The sequence below is a fragment of the Perca flavescens genome, chromosome 19 (assembly GCF_004354835.1).
Source record: "Perca flavescens isolate YP-PL-M2 chromosome 19, PFLA_1.0, whole genome shotgun sequence".
Taxonomy (NCBI): domain Eukaryota; kingdom Metazoa; phylum Chordata; class Actinopteri; order Perciformes; family Percidae; genus Perca; species Perca flavescens.
Genome location: NC_041349.1, coordinates 3,155,881 through 3,176,855, shown reverse-complemented (window position 1 = coordinate 3,176,855; position 20,975 = coordinate 3,155,881). Strand labels below are relative to the sequence as shown.

Here is a 20,975-nt window from a genome sequence, read left to right as displayed (position 1 = left end):
ACTATACTGTACTACCCTCTACTACACTGTACCACCCTCTAGTACACTGTACCATCCTCTACTACACTGTACCACCCTCTACTACACTGTACCACCCTCTACTACACTGTACCACCCTCTACTATACTGTACTGCCCTCTACTATACTGTACCACCCTCTACTATACTGTACCACCCTCTACTATACTGTACCACCCTCTACTACACTGTACTGCCCTCTACTATACTGTACCGCCCTCTACTATACTGTACCACCCTCTACTACACTGTACCACCCTCTAGTACACTGTACCATCCTCTACTACACTGTACCATCCTCTACTACACTGTACCACCCTCTACTACACTGTACCACCCTCTACTACACTCTACTACACTGTACCACCCTCCACTGTACCATCCTCTACTACACTGTACCACCCTCTACTACACTGTACCATCCTCTACTACACTGTACCACCCTCCACTGTACCACCCTCTACTACACTGTACCACCCTCTACTATACTGTACCACCCTCTACTACACTGTAACATCCTCTACTACACTGTACCACCCTCTACTAAACTGTACCACCCTCTACTAAACTGTACCACCCTCTACTAAACTGTACCACCCTCTACTACACTGTAACATCCTCTACTACACTGTACCACCCTCTACTACACTGTACCACCCTCTACTAAACTGTACCACCCTCTACTAAACTGTACCACCCTCTACTACACTGTACCACCCTCTACTATACTGTACCACCATCTACTACACTGTACCACCCTCTACTACACTGTACCACCCTCTACTATACTGTACTACCATCTACTACACTGTACCACCCTCTAGTACACTGTACCATCCTCTACTACACTGTACCACCCTCTACTACACTGTACCACCCTCTACTATACTGTACTGCCCTCTACTATACTGTACCACCCTCTACTACACTGTACCACCCTCTACTACACTGTACCATCCTCTACTACACTGTGCCCTCTACTATACTGTCCTCTACTACACTGTACCACCCTCTACTACACTGTACCACCCTCCACTGTACCATCCTCTACTACACTGTACCACCCTCTACTACACTGTACCACCCTCTACTACACTGTACCACCCTCTACTACACTGTACCACCCTCTATACTGTACCACCCTCTACTACACTGTACCACCCTCTACTACACTGTACCACCCTCTACTATACTGTACCATCCTCTACTACACTGTACCACCCTCTACTACACTGTACCACCCTCTACTACACTGTACCACCGTCTATACTGTACCACCCTCTACTACACTGTACCACCCTCTACTACACTGTACCACCCTCTACTATACTGTACCATCCTCTACTACACTGTACCACCCTCTACTATACTGTACCACCCTCTACTACACTGTACCACCCTCTACTACACTGTACCATCCTCTACTACACTGTACTACCCTCTACTACACTGTACCACCCTCTACTAGGCTGTACCACCCTCTACTACACTGTACCACCCTCTATACTGTACCACCCTCTACTACACTGTACCACCCTCTACTACACTGTACCACCCTCTACTATACTGTACCATCCTCTACTACACTGTACCACCCTCTACTACACTGTACCACCCTCTACTACACTGTACCACCCTCTATACTGTACCACCCTCTACTACACTGTACCACCCTCTACTACACTGTACCACCCTCTACTATACTGTACCATCCTCTACTACACTGTACCACCCTCTACTACACTGTACCACCCTCTACTACACTGTACCACCCTCTATACTGTACCACCCTCTACTACACTGTACCACCCTCTACTACACTGTACCACCCTCTACTATACTGTACCATCCTCTACTACACTGTACCACCCTCTACTACACTGTACCACCCTCTACTACACTGTACCACCCTCTACTACACTGTACCACCCTCTACTATACTGTACCACCCTCTACTACATCCGCCCCCTCTACTACACTGTACCACCCTCTACTACACTGTACCATCCTCTACTACACTGTACCACCCTCTACTATACTGTACCACCCTCTACTACACTGTACCGCCCTCTACTACACTGTATACTGCTGAGGTTGGGATACATCTCCGACCTCATCGCCCCGACAACGCTGACTGAGAGGAGCATGAAACCAGTGTGAGAGAGTTTCTCTAAATCCTGGAGACATGTTGGACAAAGGTGTCTTCAGCTGAGACCAGAGACCCTCCATCAGATTCAGGTCTTAGTCTCTCAGGATCACATCCTCCCCCCATTCTCTGATCCTCCTCTACACAGTTAACATGTTAATATATTAATATATTATATATTCAGTCTCTGATCCTCCTCTACACATTTATTATATTAACACACACACACACACACACACACACACACACACACACAATATGAGGTTGGATATTTGGAGCAGCTTTATTTGTGTTCAAAGAATAAAACACACATTACTGAATATATAAAAGTAACAACTTGAGAATCCAAAAAAATAAAATATTTATCAGAATAATAATAATAATAATAATAACAGTAAAACAGTTTAAGGCACATTATGGTATCTGAATATGAACTGCACATCATGTCTGTGATCATTAGTATTTCATCCCTTCATTCATATGTCATCTCTTCATGATCAAGTGATTTCAAAGATCATCACTTCGGTATAGTTCACATTTCCTTTAGCAGACATCATGTAAATAATACTTTGTCGATAATAAATACAGTTTAACCCTTGTGTTGTCTTCCCCTCAACCTTGTTTTTGCTTTTTCCAACGTTTTAAAATTATAAAATTTCTCTTCTTAAAATTTTCAGCGCTTATTTCTACGTCCCATATTTTATGATATAAAACAAAAATTGTTTTTTCAATTCGACCCGAAGTCAAACACAAGGGTTAAGGTCTTATTTAGAGACAGACTGGTCCGCTATGTCCCCCTGAGATATTCTGAGCTTTACTCAAACCATGGTCTGGGTCAGTACTCGATTCTGATTGGCTGCAAGTGAGGCGTAAGTAAGACGATGGATATGCAAGATTGAATATGGTAATAACCCAACAAACATGAACAGACAGTTTATAACACAGCTGAGATTTAGTAAAGAAAAAAAGGACAGTAGAAGAAAAAAAAAAAAAAAACAGTTAATGCAGATAGTGGTCTGGTTAGTGATGTAGATCAGTAGTAACACAATAAACCAAAATAGACAGACTATATAAATGCTGAAACGTAGTAGACTAACATACAGTTAGTGCAGATTGTGAAATAGTGTGACAACAACGGTGGGAGGACAGTTTAACACACGGATGAATAGCGCAAAAGAACATAAACAGAATGAGATAGCAATGCAGGTGAATATGTGCAAATATGCAATGGGGCGTAACAGAGATAATGGAACACAATAAAGCAATCAGGGGACACAAAACTGATGGGGAACAGTTAGCATGTACAGTGATCAGACAGGAAGTCAGACAGGCGTACTTTAAAGGCAGTTAGTGAGATAATGGTTTTGAGTTTCAGAGTTTTTTAAAGTGCATTCCAGTTATTTGCAGCTGAGAAGTGGACTGGAAGGAGTGGCGGCCAAAGGAGGTGTGGTGACCAAGGAGATGTAACTGCTAGAGCGGAGGCTGCGGGGGGGTAAACTTATAGTGACCAGTGAGCGTAGGTACAGCAGGGCTTTGCCTAGCATGGACTTGTAGATGAGTTGGCACCAGTGAGTTAAGAGTTGATTGTGTAACGAGGGCCAGCCGACTAATGCATAGAGGTTACAGTGGTGGGTGTCAGAAGGGGCTCTGGTCACACAACGTATGGCACTGACGTAGACAAGATCCAGTGTTTTCAGGAGAGAGTTTGAGGCACTTCTGTAAATGACATCACTGAAGTTGAGAATCTGTAAAATTGTCATTTTCACCAAGGCGAGTTTGGCAGCGTGAGTGAAGGAGGTCTTGTTGTAGAATAACGAAACTGTCAAATTATTTGTACCGATTGCCAACTGTACACAATGTTATTGATGTTGGATCCTGCTAGCATAGCGTTAGCCTTCTGGCTCGTCGGAACCTTACAGGATGGGAACGATTGTTCCAGGTATTAGTCAAACCCTCAGGCGTAACTAACCAGGGAAACAGAGTTATTGTTTGGAAAAAAACTTTAGATTTCGATTGTAAAACAAATTAAAATATAAATTGATCTTTTAAAAATATGTTATTTGGCAAGTGACCATGGTATGAGCGGGTTAATGCCCTTCGAGGTGTCCATTGTCAGGTAGTAATGGTCTTCAGCGGAGGCAACCTCACTGTTGGGTTAACCCTTATCATATAATATCAACAATATTCACGATGCATCAGAAGCTTGGTTCTGAGTTTTTGATAAAGTTATCAGCTGATGCTTCATCATCATCAGCAGGTTGTCCTGATCTCTAGTTCTTACGTCTTTTATACATCAGGACACCAGCTACTGGAACAGCTACAAGAACCAGAACACCTGCTGCCACTCCAACGATGAGGCCTACAGGGAGGAGTTTCTGTCCTCAGGGTGTCCTCTGTTAGAACCTGAAGATAATAAAACATATGAGTCAGTAGATGTGTGGATAGTGGAGCAGTCTTCATCCTCTCTGATGTTAGAAACTGCAGCTACAACCTGATACTCAGAAACACTCACTGAGAGAGACTCACTCACCTGCTGGGTCTCTAACCTGCAGACGGATGATTCTGATTGGATCAGAGTTGATGATGGCTCTCTTTATACGTCTGGAACCAGCTGATAGAACTCGACACTCGTATTTTCCAGCGTCGTGTCTGTTCACATTCTTCAGAATTAAAGACACGTCTCTGTCCTTCAGATCTCTGTCCACCAGGTCCACCCTGTCCTTAAAGGATGGATGCTGTTCATCTGTTTCGAAGTGTCCATCGCTGTATAAGAAGACGATATCTGGCTCCAGGTCAGGTCTGGTCCACACTACAGCTATGATGGAGGAACCAGCAGCCCGACATGGCAGAATGACATCATCTCCAGGGTCCACTGTTACCATCAGGTCTGAAAAACAATAATAAACTACTATTAATAATAAAAAGTAATGTTGTTTCAACAGTTCTCTACAGGTGTGTCCCTGCACATTAAGCGGTTACATTTACAACAAGTGCTTCTGAAAAACAACGCACGGAGGTACGTGGAGATACCGAGCCTGACGTCACCTCTCAACAAATGTAACTACAGGCCGTGGTAGCTTTGCATTGATGAAAACACTTCCAAACTTTAATGTTTTTCATAAAGAATTGTGTCATTACGTTTTATCTCTGAAGTTAATGAAGAAAAAGAATGCCTTAAGCTTATCTACTTTGATAGAGGTTGTGAAACTTTCTGAAAACCCCTAGTGTTTTTTTTTTTTTTTACTTTGTTTATGTGTTCTTTCTTCTCTCTTATGTAAGGTGCTTGTCTGTTGTCTGTGATGACATTTCATTTATTGTACCAGGCCAAGTTTGGTTGTTACTATTGTTCAATAAAAAAAAAAAAAAAAAAAATAAAAAGCTTTGCATTGATTGTATTTTAAATGAGCATGCGCAGGACGGATCGGGAAGGCAGCACTGAACCGACATCTACAATGACACAGCAAGGATACTCAGTAACCGTAATACAGCTTGCTTTCTGCCACACGGCATCATTTTCACTTACAACACAGCAACACAGCAGAGATCTTATTTATTGATACATTTCAATATCGATGGACCCAGCTTAATGTGCTACGCTAACGTGTAACGTTAGCGTTAGCTAGCTCATGCTAATGCAAAAGCTAATGCTCGGTGGGGAACGTTACCGTTATGAGGTTACAACACCGTTCAACACGTTCACCAGAACCGAGCCAGTACTAACTCCAGCACCGGGTGATAACGGTGCTAACGTCGGGGGAACAGACCTCATCACCGATGAAGCTCCGAGTCTGGCTGGCCGCGGTGTTGGGATGAATATCTCCCCCCTTTGGTCAACTAGCTAACGTTAGCTGCTACAAATCGCATCAATAAAAACGTTTATGTGGGGTAAACTGCAGCTAATTTAACCAGAATGACATGAATAAACATTACTAACGTTGTCCATCAATCTTTTCACAATAAAAGGTGATATTTACCAGAAGCTGCTCCAGACAGATGGATCAATAGGAACATTAATGTAACCATGAGAGTGTAACCGGTCATACTTATCTCCGTCCCTCACTTGATCTGTTTCTACACGACGCTGCACTGTGAGCTGCTGCGCGCGCGTGTGTGTGTGTGTGTGGCTGGAACTATTGCTAGGCAACAGCCTGGCACCTTGTTGACTTAGTAACTGTTTCTCAATGTCAAGGAAGGATCCTTGACATTGAGAAACGGCTACAGTCAGCTGATGCTGTCACTACCCAAAGTGAGTAGAGTGCAGATTTGAGTTGCGCATGCTCAGATTTAAACGGTTTACGGCTTAACGCCAAGGGATCCGGTGTCCGGATCCAGCTACTGTTTACAATTATAGATAGCTAAAATATTATATATTTAGGGCACTAGCTAAAACGTTAGCTAAGATGCTAACGGCGTTTTGAGCTAACGTTAGCAATCAAGTAGCATACTAGATGCTAACGGCATTTTGAGCTAACGTTAGCAATCAAGTAGCCTACTAGATGCTAACGGCATTTTGAGCTAACGTTAGCAATCAAGTAGCCTACTAGATGCTAACGGCATTTTGAGCTAACGTTAGCAATCAAGTAGCCTACTAGATGCTAACGGCATTTTGAGCTAACGTTAGCAATCAAACAATCAAAGATAGCTAAAAGTTTTTGAATATAGCTACAAGTTAGCAATCAAACACAACAAAGGCTGTCACTTGAATGGCGTTTTGAGCTAACGTCGCAAAGTGGCGCATGCGCAACTCAAATCTGCAATCTACGGTACTCACTTTGAGTAGTGACAGATGCCATTCACATACACTTCAACAGGAAATCAACTTGAGTCCATTTATAAGGTTTATGTTTACATCTGTGAAAAGGGGGGTTCTGTTTCTGAACCATTTACTGTTGGTAACGGAGTTCGTCAGAGTGGTATTTTGTCACCTTTCCTTTTTAATGTGTATATGGATGATTTGTCACAACAATTAAATAACTGCAATACAGGATGCATGATAGGCACTACTCTCACTAATCACGTTATGTGTGCAGATGATTTGGTAATCATTTGCCCAAATAGTGCTGGGGTGCAACAACTGTTGAAGGTTTGCTCTCAGTACGGTGCAGATTTTGATATCAAATACAATGCCAGTAAGAGCAATATCTTGATTGTTAGAAGTAAAGATCTTAGTCTCTCAGGATCACATCTTTCCTCCAGTCTCTGATCCTCCTCTATACATTTAACATATTAATATATTAATATAACACACACACAGGTTGATATTTGGAGAGGTTTTATTTATGTTCAAAGAATAAAAAACACACATCAATGAATATATAAAAGTAACAACTCTGAATCCAAATATAGAGTATTTATATATAAAGTATTTGTAGACTAAAACAGTTTAAGGCACATTAAGGTTAATGCTGATTATCAACTTCCATCATGTCTCTGATCATTATTATTTCATCCATTGATTCATATTAAATAATTATCAACTGCTTTATAAGATCATCACTTTGGTATAATTCACATTTCATAACCTTTCCTATGGAAACATAATGTAAATCTACTTTATACATAATAAATCCAGTTTAAGGTCTTATTTAGAGACAGAATCGTCCTCAGATGATTGTAAAATTACAATAACAACAATATTCACAATGTAATCAACTCCTTAGTTTAAACCATTCAAGGTTAGCTGATATTAAATCATTAGCTGGAAATATATTATTCCAAGCAGGCACCCTGAGGCTTTATATTACCCAGCAGAAAACAAGCATTTAAAATTCCCTCCATATAAAAATGTATTATTACCAAAACACCCAAACAGAAGACATGTTGAAGATCTCTCTACACCTGATTAGAAGATATCTGGTGGGGGCTCCGTCTGCTGATATTTACAACTAAAGAAACATTTTCTGTTTAAAGCTTGCTGTAATATATCAGCTGGGCTGAAGTAATGGATTACATTTGCTCATTAATGGAGCAAAGTACACTACCGGTCAAAAGTTTGGGGTCACTTAGAAATTTCCATTCCAGACAGAATACCAGCAGAGATCAGTTGCATTGTGTTTTTTAATCAGGGCAGCAGTTTTCAGATTACATTATGTGCTTACATAATTGCAAAATGGTTCTCAACTGTTGTAGACAGAAGTGGCTGAAGAAATGCTTGAAATTCATGTTTTTTGGTCTAAACGTCATACCCAAATTAAAAGTGGTACAGCTCCCATATACTTTGACACCCAGGGGTGTGCCTGATATCATTGGAAAGGAAACACTCAAGTTGTGTCAGGGTGATTCTAGGCCTTACTGACACAGAGTTACAGAGGCTAGAATGGAGATTTTTTATTTCTGTCCAAGTTATAAATCTGTAAAATTATTAAAATACACTGCTGTAAACACATCTGACAGGTGACAGACAACACAGCATTAGCCACGTCTCAGCTTACTACAGAAACAAATTCAGAAGCTAAAAGACTCAAAAATGGATTTTATATGAATTCTTTTCTACAAATATGTCTGTGTGTTTTTATTTCTATTTGAAAAGTGCAAATAAAAAGCCAAAAAACTACAAAATACAACACTTCTCAAATACACAAACAAACCCACATCAATCACCTTTCCAATGATATCAGGCACACCCCTGAGTGTCAAAGTATATGGGAGCTGTACCACTTTTAATTTGGGTATGACGTTTAGACCAAAAAACATGAATTTCAAGTGTTTCTTCAGCCACTTCTTTCTACAACAGTCGAGAACCATTTTGCAATTATGTAAGCACATTGACCTTACACCCACAGCAGTAATGAGAATCATGTTGTATATACACCACATGAGAAAGCAGTCAGGTGTTAACACATTGAATGAGAAGGTGTGTCCAAACTTTTGGCCTGTACTGTATAACAGGGGTCATCAACTACATTTTTTAAAGGGCCAGAATTTTTTCTAAGCAGACACTCTGGGGGCCGGACTTTGAAATAAAATGTATTTATACTTAATACGCCTATTCTTGTTCGAAATTTTCACTTTCTTACTGAATTAATGCTCTATTTTTTTTTAGATGTATTAGTGTGAGCAAACTCTTCCACTAAAAAACATGGAAACTCCCTAATGATAACTGGCTCTTTAACTAGAAATAGATCTCAGACTAGGAGGCAGTTCACTGAGGAGTGATGGTTAAAGTCTGTGATTATGGAAACATTATTGTAGTATGCAGCGTCCTGATTGGTGGAAAATGCTTGCAGAAAGAAAGGCTGTTGTCAGGTAAACATGTCACCGTCAAAGAGGCTGAAGGGAAAAGTTGACGTGGAAAAGCCAGAAGCCCAGCTTTAATGATGAATGGACTGATAAGCAGGCTTTGCACTCGTCATGTATGCCTCTTTGCAATGAAACGATGTTGTTGCAAAATAATACAACATCAGCATCATCATCATCATCATCAAGAATGAAGAACTCGAACATAACGATCGCGTCATTCACGTGCATATGAAGTAGCCACTTATAATACCTCCATAGATTTACCGCTCCAGCGGGAAGTTTGTTCCAAATGTCCAGATTCCCGGCAAACTAAGATAAACAGTTAGACTACAAACCGACAGCTTTTCTTTTAGCTTGTTTGTAAAAATTCTCTATTTGCAGAGTAGAGCTGTGTTTGCGTAAAACAGCGCGGTGGATAAGAGTGGACTGAGCAGACAGAGCAGATTGAACTATCGCTTTCTACATGTTGATGCCGGTCTACACAGGTGAGTGCATTGATAAGTATTGGCTTTCTACTCACGAAGGTTTAATTGTAGCCTATTTACAGAAAAGAGACCAGTGTGAGTTCATCTGCCCCAGCCGCCGTATCGTTGCCAGTCAGGTGCTGCGTGTTTTAACGCGCACACATCTCGTGCATGAAAAACAGAGACTTTATATCCATCTTCTTATCATTTTCAATAAGCTGCTGATAGTAAACCTCTCTCTGGATGAGAGCATCATATCAGACCCTTTATATCCATCTTCTTATCATTTTCAATAAGCTGCTGATAGTAAACCTCTCTCTGGATGAGAGCATCATATCAGACCCTTTATATCCATCTTCTTATCATTTTCAATAAGCTGCTGATAGTAAACCTCTCTCTGGATGAGCATCATATCAGACCCTTTATAGCATCATCATTTTCAGTTGAGTAAAGACAGCCAGCAGGTGGCAGCACAGCTCCTTCTCTTTCTTTACACATGATCAGTTCAGCAGGGAACAGCTCACAGCTCTTTAACTTATGGAGTTTTAATTCTACCGTCACTGTATTAGAGGAACATTTAGGCTACAAAATAAAGATCATCACCATGACAACAGACACATGACATCACACACCAGAGTGTCCAAACCAACAGTTCATTCATTTCAGAACCAGAAAACACAACAGAGACCAAACTCACATAGTTAAATTAAAATGACCGTATAGCAGGTGCTACCAGAGATATATAAACAATATTAACCCCACAGCAGCTACACACACACACACACACACACACACACACACACACACACACACACACACACACACACACACACACATATATATAAAAGTGTCCAGTGTTTATAATTAAAGATGCCGATCATGTGCCGAGGCTTAGAGAAGAAAGAAAGCATGATGTAATGCAGTCAGACAGCCAGCAGGAGGCAGCTTTCACCCTGTTCTCCAGATGAGCATTTCACTGGGAAGGCTTTCACTGACGGGGAGTCTGCAGAATAATCAGCTCCACCACTGGAGGGACAAAAGGCCCAGTGGACAGACAGGAACAGAACTATCAATATCTGAAAAGAGTTAATTTATATGTTACATACAGTTCAGTGCATCTGTTTTCTATCAGATCAGCTGTTTGTCTGAAAGTAAACATGTTTCTGTGTTTCTTGGATCAGTTCCAACAAGTTATTTTATCTGAATGCAAAACATGTCACATTTAGGTTCTTCTGCCAAAGACACACCCATGAAGCTGAACTGATTCTAACATGAGGAGTGAGATTGGTTAGGGTTAGGGTAAACATACCAGAATAAGGCAATCAGAGGCAGAGTAAGGCGGGACATGTCTTCACCATCCTAGGAAACATAAACTCTTACAGGAAGACAGAATCAGACATAAAGCTGAAAACAGAGAGCTCTACATACACATTTAACTATTAGGAACCAAATATAGCTGTAATTCAAAGCACCAGATACACTGTAATGTATTTATCTCTAATAAATATAGAATATAACAATGACCAACAAACAGGTCAAAGTGTTTCTGTAACTTAACAAGAGAACAAGTAGTGTGATGCTGCAGAGAGAGAAGAGTTAATAAAGTAGACTGAGGTCAGTCAGAGCTCTGTGTGTGTGTGTGTGTGTGTGTGTGTGTGTGTGTGTGTGTGTGTGTCTGATCAGTAAAGATGGCTGCTGCTTCCTCTTTCCTGCTCCACCTTCTTTATAGTCACAGTTTTTATTCATACCGCAGAATAACTTCTGGTGAAAGCCCCTGAACTAAAACATCCTGTGAGGTTTAGTTTTCGGTTAATCATTCCAGTATAAGATTACTAATGCAGCTTGTTTACTTTTACAGTTCACATCCTCAGATGTCAGTGTTTTGCATGGGTTAACCTACTCAAAGGGTACGCTGTAAAATCCAAACTGTGGATACGTGGGCACGGCCACCATTATGGGACAGACATGCCACGCCTCCTAATGTCAGTGTAGTTTGTAATGAGGCAGGAGGTCTATCCACAATTAAAATCATAATGTAACTTGGTTATATTAGCAATGCAGGTTTTTAAACCAACACACCTTTTGCAATATCTCATATTACTGCTAATATAATAGTTACTAAAATAGGGTTTTAAAAACATTTGAGGTGAGAAAAAGGCCATAATGTCACTGTTTTGATTCGTCACTTAATTGTATTGAAGTGTTGATTATTAAAAACAAACTCTACTTGGGTTGATTTTGGCTTGACCAAGAAAACGTGATCAATAAATGTGTTGTTATTGTCCTTGACTTAAAAGTGAATATTTTTGTTTCTTTTTTTAACATGGAGGACAAAAATTAGGAAACTAAACCAAGAAGGTGCTTGTGATCCATAATCCTGCAGCCAAGGAGCATACAGCAGACGTGTCGATTGCGATGGAGTGAAACCAATTGAACCAATGAACGTGTGTGGAAACCGAACCGAGGCATGTGTGCTGTTGACGGGGTTGATCTACGTCCTCAAACTTGAGGATTCCAAGAAGCTTGAGTATACTTAAAGTATTTCAGAAACTCTTTTGCTGCTTGACAGAGCAAAGCTGCTCAAGAAGGTCCAGAGCCTCAAAAGTAAGCTAATGATGAACCGGTTGTCACCGTGCTCAGGCACAGATTTTTTTTAGGCTGCAAATGTTACTGTTATAAGATATGTAATGTAGGTAGAATTTACCCATTATTGTATATTTGCTTGCTGACTAATATACTTGCAGTAAAATTTAAACAATTTGCATGTGTTGTATTTACTACCCTCCAAAATCCGTTTTACAGTGTACCTTTCCTCACTCTTTACACATTAAACAGTTCTACCCCAAAACAAGTTGCTTAAGGTTTTTATTATGAAGGATTTTATTGGAGGATGGGAGTTTTATTGTAGAAGCAATAGAGAAGTCTGCCACAATAAACACATACTCTGTACCTTGCATCAGCTGACCTGCTGCTGCAACAGCCAGATGCCCAAAAACAGGAAACTAAATTAAGACATTTAATATTTCGTCTCTCTCTATACTGACAGTTTTATCATCGAGTTATAGGGAAAAGATAAGCAGCATTTATCAGTGAGAGAGAGAGGGTTTATGGTGCTGCTCCTGCTCATTGATGAACATATACTTAATATATTAGGGTTATACAACCTGCTGCATGGGACAGATATTTAAAAGATTAGTTCATGTTTGACTCACTTCACACTGAATAAATTACCTTATATGGAGTCTAAACTGAGTTACTGTGACTTTGGTGCTGTTTTTTTCATTTTTTTTTGTTCCCCCTAAACAAACCACTTCCTCTGTTCACTATTCTCAGCAGCTTTGCATTTCCTCATGCATCAAGAAACCATAACTGAAAAAACCCCAGACAGCCTGTAAGAGAACACAATGTGTTGTACAAGTACTCAATTAATGTTATGTTCAAATGCTCTTTTAATGCCACTTTCTACGTCTACTCAGAGGGAAATACTCTCTACTTTCTGGGTAATTGTAACACCATTTCCATGTATATTTTTTTCTACAACAAACTGGACTGACCGGTGACACTGAAACAAGGACAGTCAGCAGGAACCATTGGCCTTTGAAACATTGTTGATATGATAAACAGATAAAATGATTATGTAAAGTCAGCCAGTCAGCCAATCTCCACCCTGGAGCTCTGTCAGGATCTCACACACGAGCTAAGCTGCAAGCTGCGCTGTGGACTTTAGAAAAATGTTTAGAAGTTTTTCAAGGATATTGAAAATGAACCACGGTAGTAAATGCAGTGTTCCAGGCTGAACAATACAAGTGTTTAGGACGAGGAGATATCGGACAATGGAGCGGGAATGGTGTCAGCTGGGATTCCTTGGTGGAGTTTTTTTATGTCCCAAGGGTAACGTTACACAACACTAGTTGTAATGAAAGTGTTGAAACTTTGCATTGGTGTGTGTGTGTGTGTGCTCTCAGTTTTTCCTTTTCATTGTCAAAAGGGGATGGGAGAAATTTTAAATATGCTTTGATTTTCATTTTCTATTTCATATTACAAAAAATAAAATCACTCGAAAAAATAGAAACGAAAAAAGGCCTGTTTTTTTTTTCATTTTCAGAGGCCGGATGTTGTCATTTCCGGTGCTACTCATGGATGCATTAAGAGGCTATACTGCCTTGGAAATGCAACATCCGGTCTCAGAATATGAAAAAAACAGGCATTTTTAATTTCTGTTTTCTAGTGATTTAATTTTTTGTTACAGTGAAATACAAAATAAAAAATCGAAGCATGTTTTAAATTTTGACATTCCCTTTTGACAATGAAAAGGAAAAAACGCCTTGTATTTAATTTTAATTTTAAATTTGTTTTTTGTTTTTTAATATCTGTTCATGAAATGAAAATCAAATGACCAAAATATACACTGACCCTTGCGCCCAGGCATGTCTGTACTTTTAGAAGTCTATCGGTAACTTAACAGAGAGTGTGTCTCTGTGTGTGTTTGTGTGTGTGTGTTTGTGCGCCGGACATGTGTGTGTGTGTGTGTGTGTGTGTTGCGGGGCAGCTCTTTGTCTGCAACCAATCAGTGTGCAGCTGATATCTAAATATTCATGAGTATGACCAAAAATGTATATCACTGTATTTTTCAAGATTCTGGCAGTTTCACGGTATATCACGGTATTTTCTTTCTTTTGCTTGACTGGGTCTTTATATAGGTTTATAATGGCTTATTCTACTGTCAGTGTTCAGTACTGTCAGAATATAAAAACAAACGTTTCAATGTCATCACGTTTACTAAAAATTTTAATTTCTAAAGTGTTTGCTTGGCTCCACACCATTATATAACGTTATATGAAGGAGAATGAACATAATATAACGTTATATGAAGGAGAATGAACATTATATAACGTTATGTGAAGGAGAATGAACATTATATAACGTTATATGGAGAAGAATGAACATTATATAACGTTATATGGAGAAGAATGAACATTATATAACGTTATGTGAAGAAGAATGAACATTATATAACGTTATATGGAGAAGAATGAACATTATATAACGTTATATGAAGGAGAATACATGAAACAGTTACAGAATCTAAACTAGTTTTTTTATTGTGCAAAAGACAAAGTAGTAAAATAAATTAAATAAATACACATATCATGAACTTTAACATGCTTCCTTTTCAAAACAAAATGTTTGAATAACGTTGGCGGTTTGGCGGAAATATTTCAGCGAGAGGAGACGTGTTAAATCCGTGTTTTAATCATTGCTCTGAACCATCTTTCTCGACGATCTGTAGTGGGACCCTATGTGGATGGTTATTGTGTTCATTGTGTTACTCCGCTGCATGCTTGAGGCGACAGGTCTTAACGTTAGCTCGGCAGAGTAACGTTAGCGCCACAGCTAGCGTTAGCACCACAGGTAACAACAGACACGGCCGTGTAATCAAATACAACAGAGTGGCGATATATTAAAAATTCATATCATAACGAAAATAAACACCGGTATTCGGTATGAACCGGTATACCGCCCAGCACTATTCATGAGCATACCTTATATGGCAGAAAACCTCTCGTTCATTCTAAAGCCAATTCAGAGTATTCTATTACGGAGCAATTAGAATAGCAATTGGGCCATTACCAATGTTAGATACCCTGTTAGGAGGAACAGACCTTAAGGAACAGTGTGAAATACCCTATATAATCATTCTATCACCCCTTTAAGGAGAACACACAAGAAAGGAAACAGGTGTTTGTGTCGCGGGAGTGTTTGAACCCAAACCACCATCATTTTTATAATCTTAACTAGTCATTTAAGTTGTGTCATCTTTGCTGGCTTAACTGAACTGAAATGTCCGCCTTTAAAGGCCGTGACTTTCCTATGCTCTGTAACCGGCTTACAGTCACCTTTACTCGTACTATGTAGTTGTTTGCTGTGAAACTTCACCAGTCTGTTCAGACATACTGTCTGATAAAGAGCTGCAGTTTCTCTCTACCAACATTAAAGAGGAACTGACACCACATCCTGACACAGATGAGAGTGTGGGGCAGGTGCACATTTGAAATGTGCTTTAAGCCTTTTGATACCACACGCTCCACCCACTAAGTATCCTTCATTTTGTTCTCTGACTACAGGAACAGACCAAGACAGGCAACATGGCGCCGTACTGACTTCATTTCCCTCCTCTAACTGAAACAAAGGCCTACCTCTTCAGTTGTTGATTGCATGTTTACTTCATTCTTTGCACTGTAAAAATCTCAGAATTAATTGTATTAAATTATTAACTCCTGAGTGTTATAAGAGAAACAAACTGTAATGGGAGCTCCCTGTTTATAACAAAATGCTTAAAGAGCAAAACATTTATGAGATGCTGCAGTTTTAAGAGCAATAGGAGCAGTGTTGGGAGTAACGCGTTACAAAAGTAATGTATTCCTTTTTGCAGTAACGCAGTAATATAACACATTACTAGTTAAATTTGGGTAATATTGTACCCGTTACAATCCCAGTAACGCATTTTAACGCAAAATAATTTTTTAATCACACTATAATTGGCCATTTCCTTTAGACTGTTTTAAACTAAACAACATGGATATCTTATTCAAGTGCTTTAAACAAACATTTAACAACTATGCCGTACTTCAATACAACTGTAAGGTACTTTTAATTGAGTATTTTCATTTTCTCCTACTTGCCTATTGTACGTTTTACTTATCTATTTGTATAGCTTTATTTACTTTGCATATTCATATTAATTATACAAAATAATATGAAAGATCGATGATGTATCAGAGTAGATAAAGATGAGACTTTATTGATCCGGTGGTGAAATTAACAAGCTACCTGCCAAGTCAAACTTCTGCTGTTATTTTGGTGAAAATTACAATTCAGAGGCAGTAATATTCTAGTATAAGTAATTACTCTCAAATGTCAGTAACATGTAATCTATAATGTATAACATTTTGGAAGTAACTTGCCCAACACTGAATAGGAGTAAAAACTCCTTTGTTCAATGTGCAATAAATCAGCTTAATTAGCACATCTAATGTCAATATAGATTTTCTTTTAGAGAGTTCTCCGGTAGTATTGTGTAAAATTGTGTATATTGTATGTATAGGAAACATTTTTGCACTGTATGTCTTTGTTTTCTTGTCTTTTTGTTATTTGTACGGTGTTTCCTGTATGTGGTTTCACCTTTAGAAAAACAAAAGTTACTGCACGTAACCCTATAATAACACATTCTGGTTCATAACTCACTGAACATGGTGATGACCTCATCGCCCCGACTTCATCGCCCCGACAACGCTGACTGAGAGAACCATGAAACCAGTGTGAGAGAGTTTCTCTAAATCCTGGAGACATGTTGGACAAAGGTGTCTTCAGCTGAGACCAGAGACCCTCCATCAGATTCAGGTCTTAGTCTCTCAGGATCACATCCTCCCCCCAGTCTTTGATCCTCCTCTACACAGTTAACATATTCATATATTAATATATATCACACACACACACACAATATGAGCTTTCATATTTGGAGTGGCTTTACTTGTTTTCAAAGAATAAAAAAACACACAAAAATGAATATATAAAAGTAACAACTTGATACAAATGTAGCAAATATGTTTAAGGCCCATTAAGGTATCTGAATGTTAAAACTGAGTTATCAACTTCCATCATGTCTCTGATCATTATTATTTCATCCATCGATTCATATTAACCCTTATGTGGTCCTTCGGGTCACCGGGACCCGAAGGACCACACAAGGGCTAAATAATTATCAACTGATTTGAGAAGATCATCACTTTGGTATAGTTCACATTTCATAACATTTTCTTTAGCAAACATCATGTAATTCTACTTCATAGAAAATAAATCCAATTTAAGGTCTTATTTAGAGACAGACTCGTCCTCTATGTCCCCCTGAGATATTCTGAGCTGTATCAGATGATTTTATAATTACAATAACAACAATATTCACAATGTTATCAACTCCTCAGTTTAAACTATTCAATGTTAGTTGATTTTAAATCATTAGCTGGAAACATATTATTCTTAGAAGGCACCATGATGCTTTATATGGCCGAGCAGAAAACAATCATTTAAAATTACCCCCATATAAAATGTATTATTACCAAAACACCCAAACAGAAGACATGTTGAAGATCTCTTTACACCTGATTATAAGATATTTGGTGGGTGCTCAGTCTGCTGATATTTACAACTAAAGAAACATTATTTTCTATTAAAAGCTTGCTGGGATACAGCTCAGCGTTGAATGTTATTGTTACATACATAATGTTATCACATTTAATCTGTTTCATGGAGCAAAGTATTTCTGTGTATTACTGCTGAGTTGATATTGTCTGAACATCTCTGTGTTCTTCATTCAAACATCACTCTGCTGTTAAAAAACATTTTAACTGACCTACATTTGACTTTTAAGACTTTTAAAAGGTGTTAAGAGCTCTGAACTTATCGGCTGATGCTTCATGATCATCATCATCATCATCATCATCAGCAGCAGGTTGTCCTGATCTCTTGTTCTTGTGTCTTTAATATATCAGGACACCACCCACTGCAGCAGCAACAAGAATCAGAACACCTGCTGTCAGTCCGTGGTATCGGCCTCCAGGGGAGGAGTTTCTATCCTCTGAACCTGAAGACAAACAATAGTAATCAATAAAAGTCATGGTATTTCTGAAGACCTCCATCAGGTGTAACACAGCAGAAGGGATGTTAATGATCAGAGATATCAGAGGACTTTATTACCACGAGGTCAACACATGAAGAAGCTCCTCACTGAGATACGTGTTGACATGACTCATCAATAGTTCAGGTCTAATCCTTCAGGAAATGTTGTTTCATATTAGATCTGATCTCTCTCATAGTCAGTGATTCAAATGAACAAAGGCACTCATTCTCTGGTAACCTAGCAACATAGGGAGTGACACGGTAACAGCCAATCATTTAACAGTATCAAGATTGGTTAGATATCATTGTCTCGTGTTGAGTTCTTCAATACCAGAACTGGCGTGGAGTGATAAATGGAAAATGAGTGCCGCAGCGAGCGAGGAAACTGTCGATAAAACAGGAAAGGTCAGACCGTCTTACATATTCTTTAATTTTGCACCTCGATGTTTAGAGACAATTGTTACGTGTTCATCGTGATTTTAAACTCTTTTATTTACTTTTTTAGTTATTACTTTAGACTAAATTTTAATTATTTGAGTGTCTTCCATGGTTGTGTTGACATTTCTGCCTTTATTACTGAGGGGATTATAATCAGAGGAAGGTTAAGTTTAAAATAAAAAAGTTTAAATTGAATATTTGTCTCTTGGTCCTTATTTTAAATAGGTCATAAAAAATATCAAGAATTATCAATATCGACTGATATGAAACAATTATATCGTGATACAGTTTTCAGCCATATCGCCCAGCCCTAATCGTCATATTGTGGTTTTAGCTGAGTGGCTAATGTTAGCTTGCTTGCTCGCTAACTGGTCAACTAGCTAGCATGCTACCACAAATCTAAGCACATTTATACTCTAAATGTTAGGATGATTTGAAGTGATTCTCTCTCTGTCTGACTCATCATGGGAGACTCTAGAGGAGCTGCAGCTACAACCTGATACTCAGAAACACTCACTGAGAGAGACTACCTCACCTGGAACCAGCAGACGGATGGTGCTGATGAGTCTGATTTGGTTAGTATCAGCTGGTTTAACTCGACACTCGTACGTTCCAGCATCGTGTCTGCTCACATTCTTTAGAGTTAAAGGCACTTTTCCGTCCTTCAGCTCTCTGTCCACCAGCTCCACCCTGTCCTTAAAGGATGGATTCTGGTGGGTTGTATTCAAGTGACCATCACTGTAATAGAGGACGGTATCTGGCTTCAGGTCAGGTCTGGTCCACTTTACATCACTGATGGAGGTATCATCAGACTGACATTGCAGAGTGACGTCATCTCCAGGGTGCACTGTTACCTCAATCAGGCCTGAAAAACAATAATAAATTACTATTAATAATAAAAAGTCATGTTATTTCAACAGTTCTCTACAGGTGTGTCCATGCACATTAAGCTGTTACATTTGACTAACTTAGTGTCCGCCCAGACGGCTAGTTAGCTAGCTAACGTTAGCTTGCTAAGGGCTCAGTCAGGAAGTAGGCTGCAAGGCTATTTATTTACTTTAAACATCAGATAAAGTGATTATTTTCTCTAATACCGATGATGCTTAGTAAATAAAGTAGCCATGTAAAAAGATGTAACCGATGTATTCTCCATTAGTCCGCTATGTTAGTGATAATAACGTTAGGTTAGCTAGCTTGTTTGGTAGCTAGCTAGCCTGCTAACCCCACCCTCCGTAATTTAATGCCAACGGTCAGGCATTAAACTCCCGCACAAATCCTTCATTAGAACATTTGAAAAACACACTTAATACAATCCAGTTATTTAACTATTGCAATTAGAACAGGAAACACTTTTTAAGGTGCACAATCTCCACCTCCAACATTGCCAAAGACAATGAACACAATTCTGCACAAAATATGACAGTATAGGTTATCAGAACGTAAAATAAATATACACTATATACATTAATATGCCAAAAATATATACAAATCATAAAAAATTTAACAAGAGCAGAGAGCAACAATAAAAAAAATGCCCGGTTCGGCCATGCCAAGAACCGCAACTGCTAACGTTATACTGTTGACAGAACATGAACTATTTACTAATTTAGTGGCTAGCTGCTAACGTTAGCTAATGTTAGAATGATGAAGCATCAGCAAGCTAACATAGCTATGCTGAGACTCAGTTCAGCATCATCTGTATTAGAGAGAAGAATCACTTCATCTGATGTTTAGAGAGAATAAAACAGATTTCCAGACTACTTACTGGAGTTCAGCAACTACACAGAACATATACATACATACTAGTACTATATCGGCTGTATTATTTACCTGAAGCTGCTCCAGAGAGAAATAACAACATGAACAGAAATGGAGCCATAAGAGCCGAGAGAGTGTAGATCCTCCGTTATCTCCTTTAGAGAGGAAAGAAGAACCGTTGTCTCCTTTATACAGAAAAGAGGAAGCATCTACTGAAGAGGAAAGGGAGTGTGTTT

At 39.1% G+C, this 20,975-nt stretch overlaps 1 protein-coding gene across 1 annotated transcript in view; it reads right to left on the bottom strand.

Annotated features, from left to right (window-relative positions):
• LOC114574049 (coxsackievirus and adenovirus receptor-like) overlaps positions 1–20,975 on the bottom strand; it is a 253,603-nt gene extending 232,628 nt beyond the window's left edge. Inside the window, exons 1-2 of the mRNA XM_028606343.1 lie at positions 20,812–20,975; positions 19,517–19,846 (exon numbers count right to left, since the gene is read on the bottom strand). Coding sequence (XP_028462144.1) covers positions 19,517–19,846; positions 20,812–20,860 — 379 coding nt within the window. The 5' untranslated portion in view covers positions 20,861–20,975. The remainder of the gene's footprint in view (positions 1–19,516; positions 19,847–20,811) is intronic.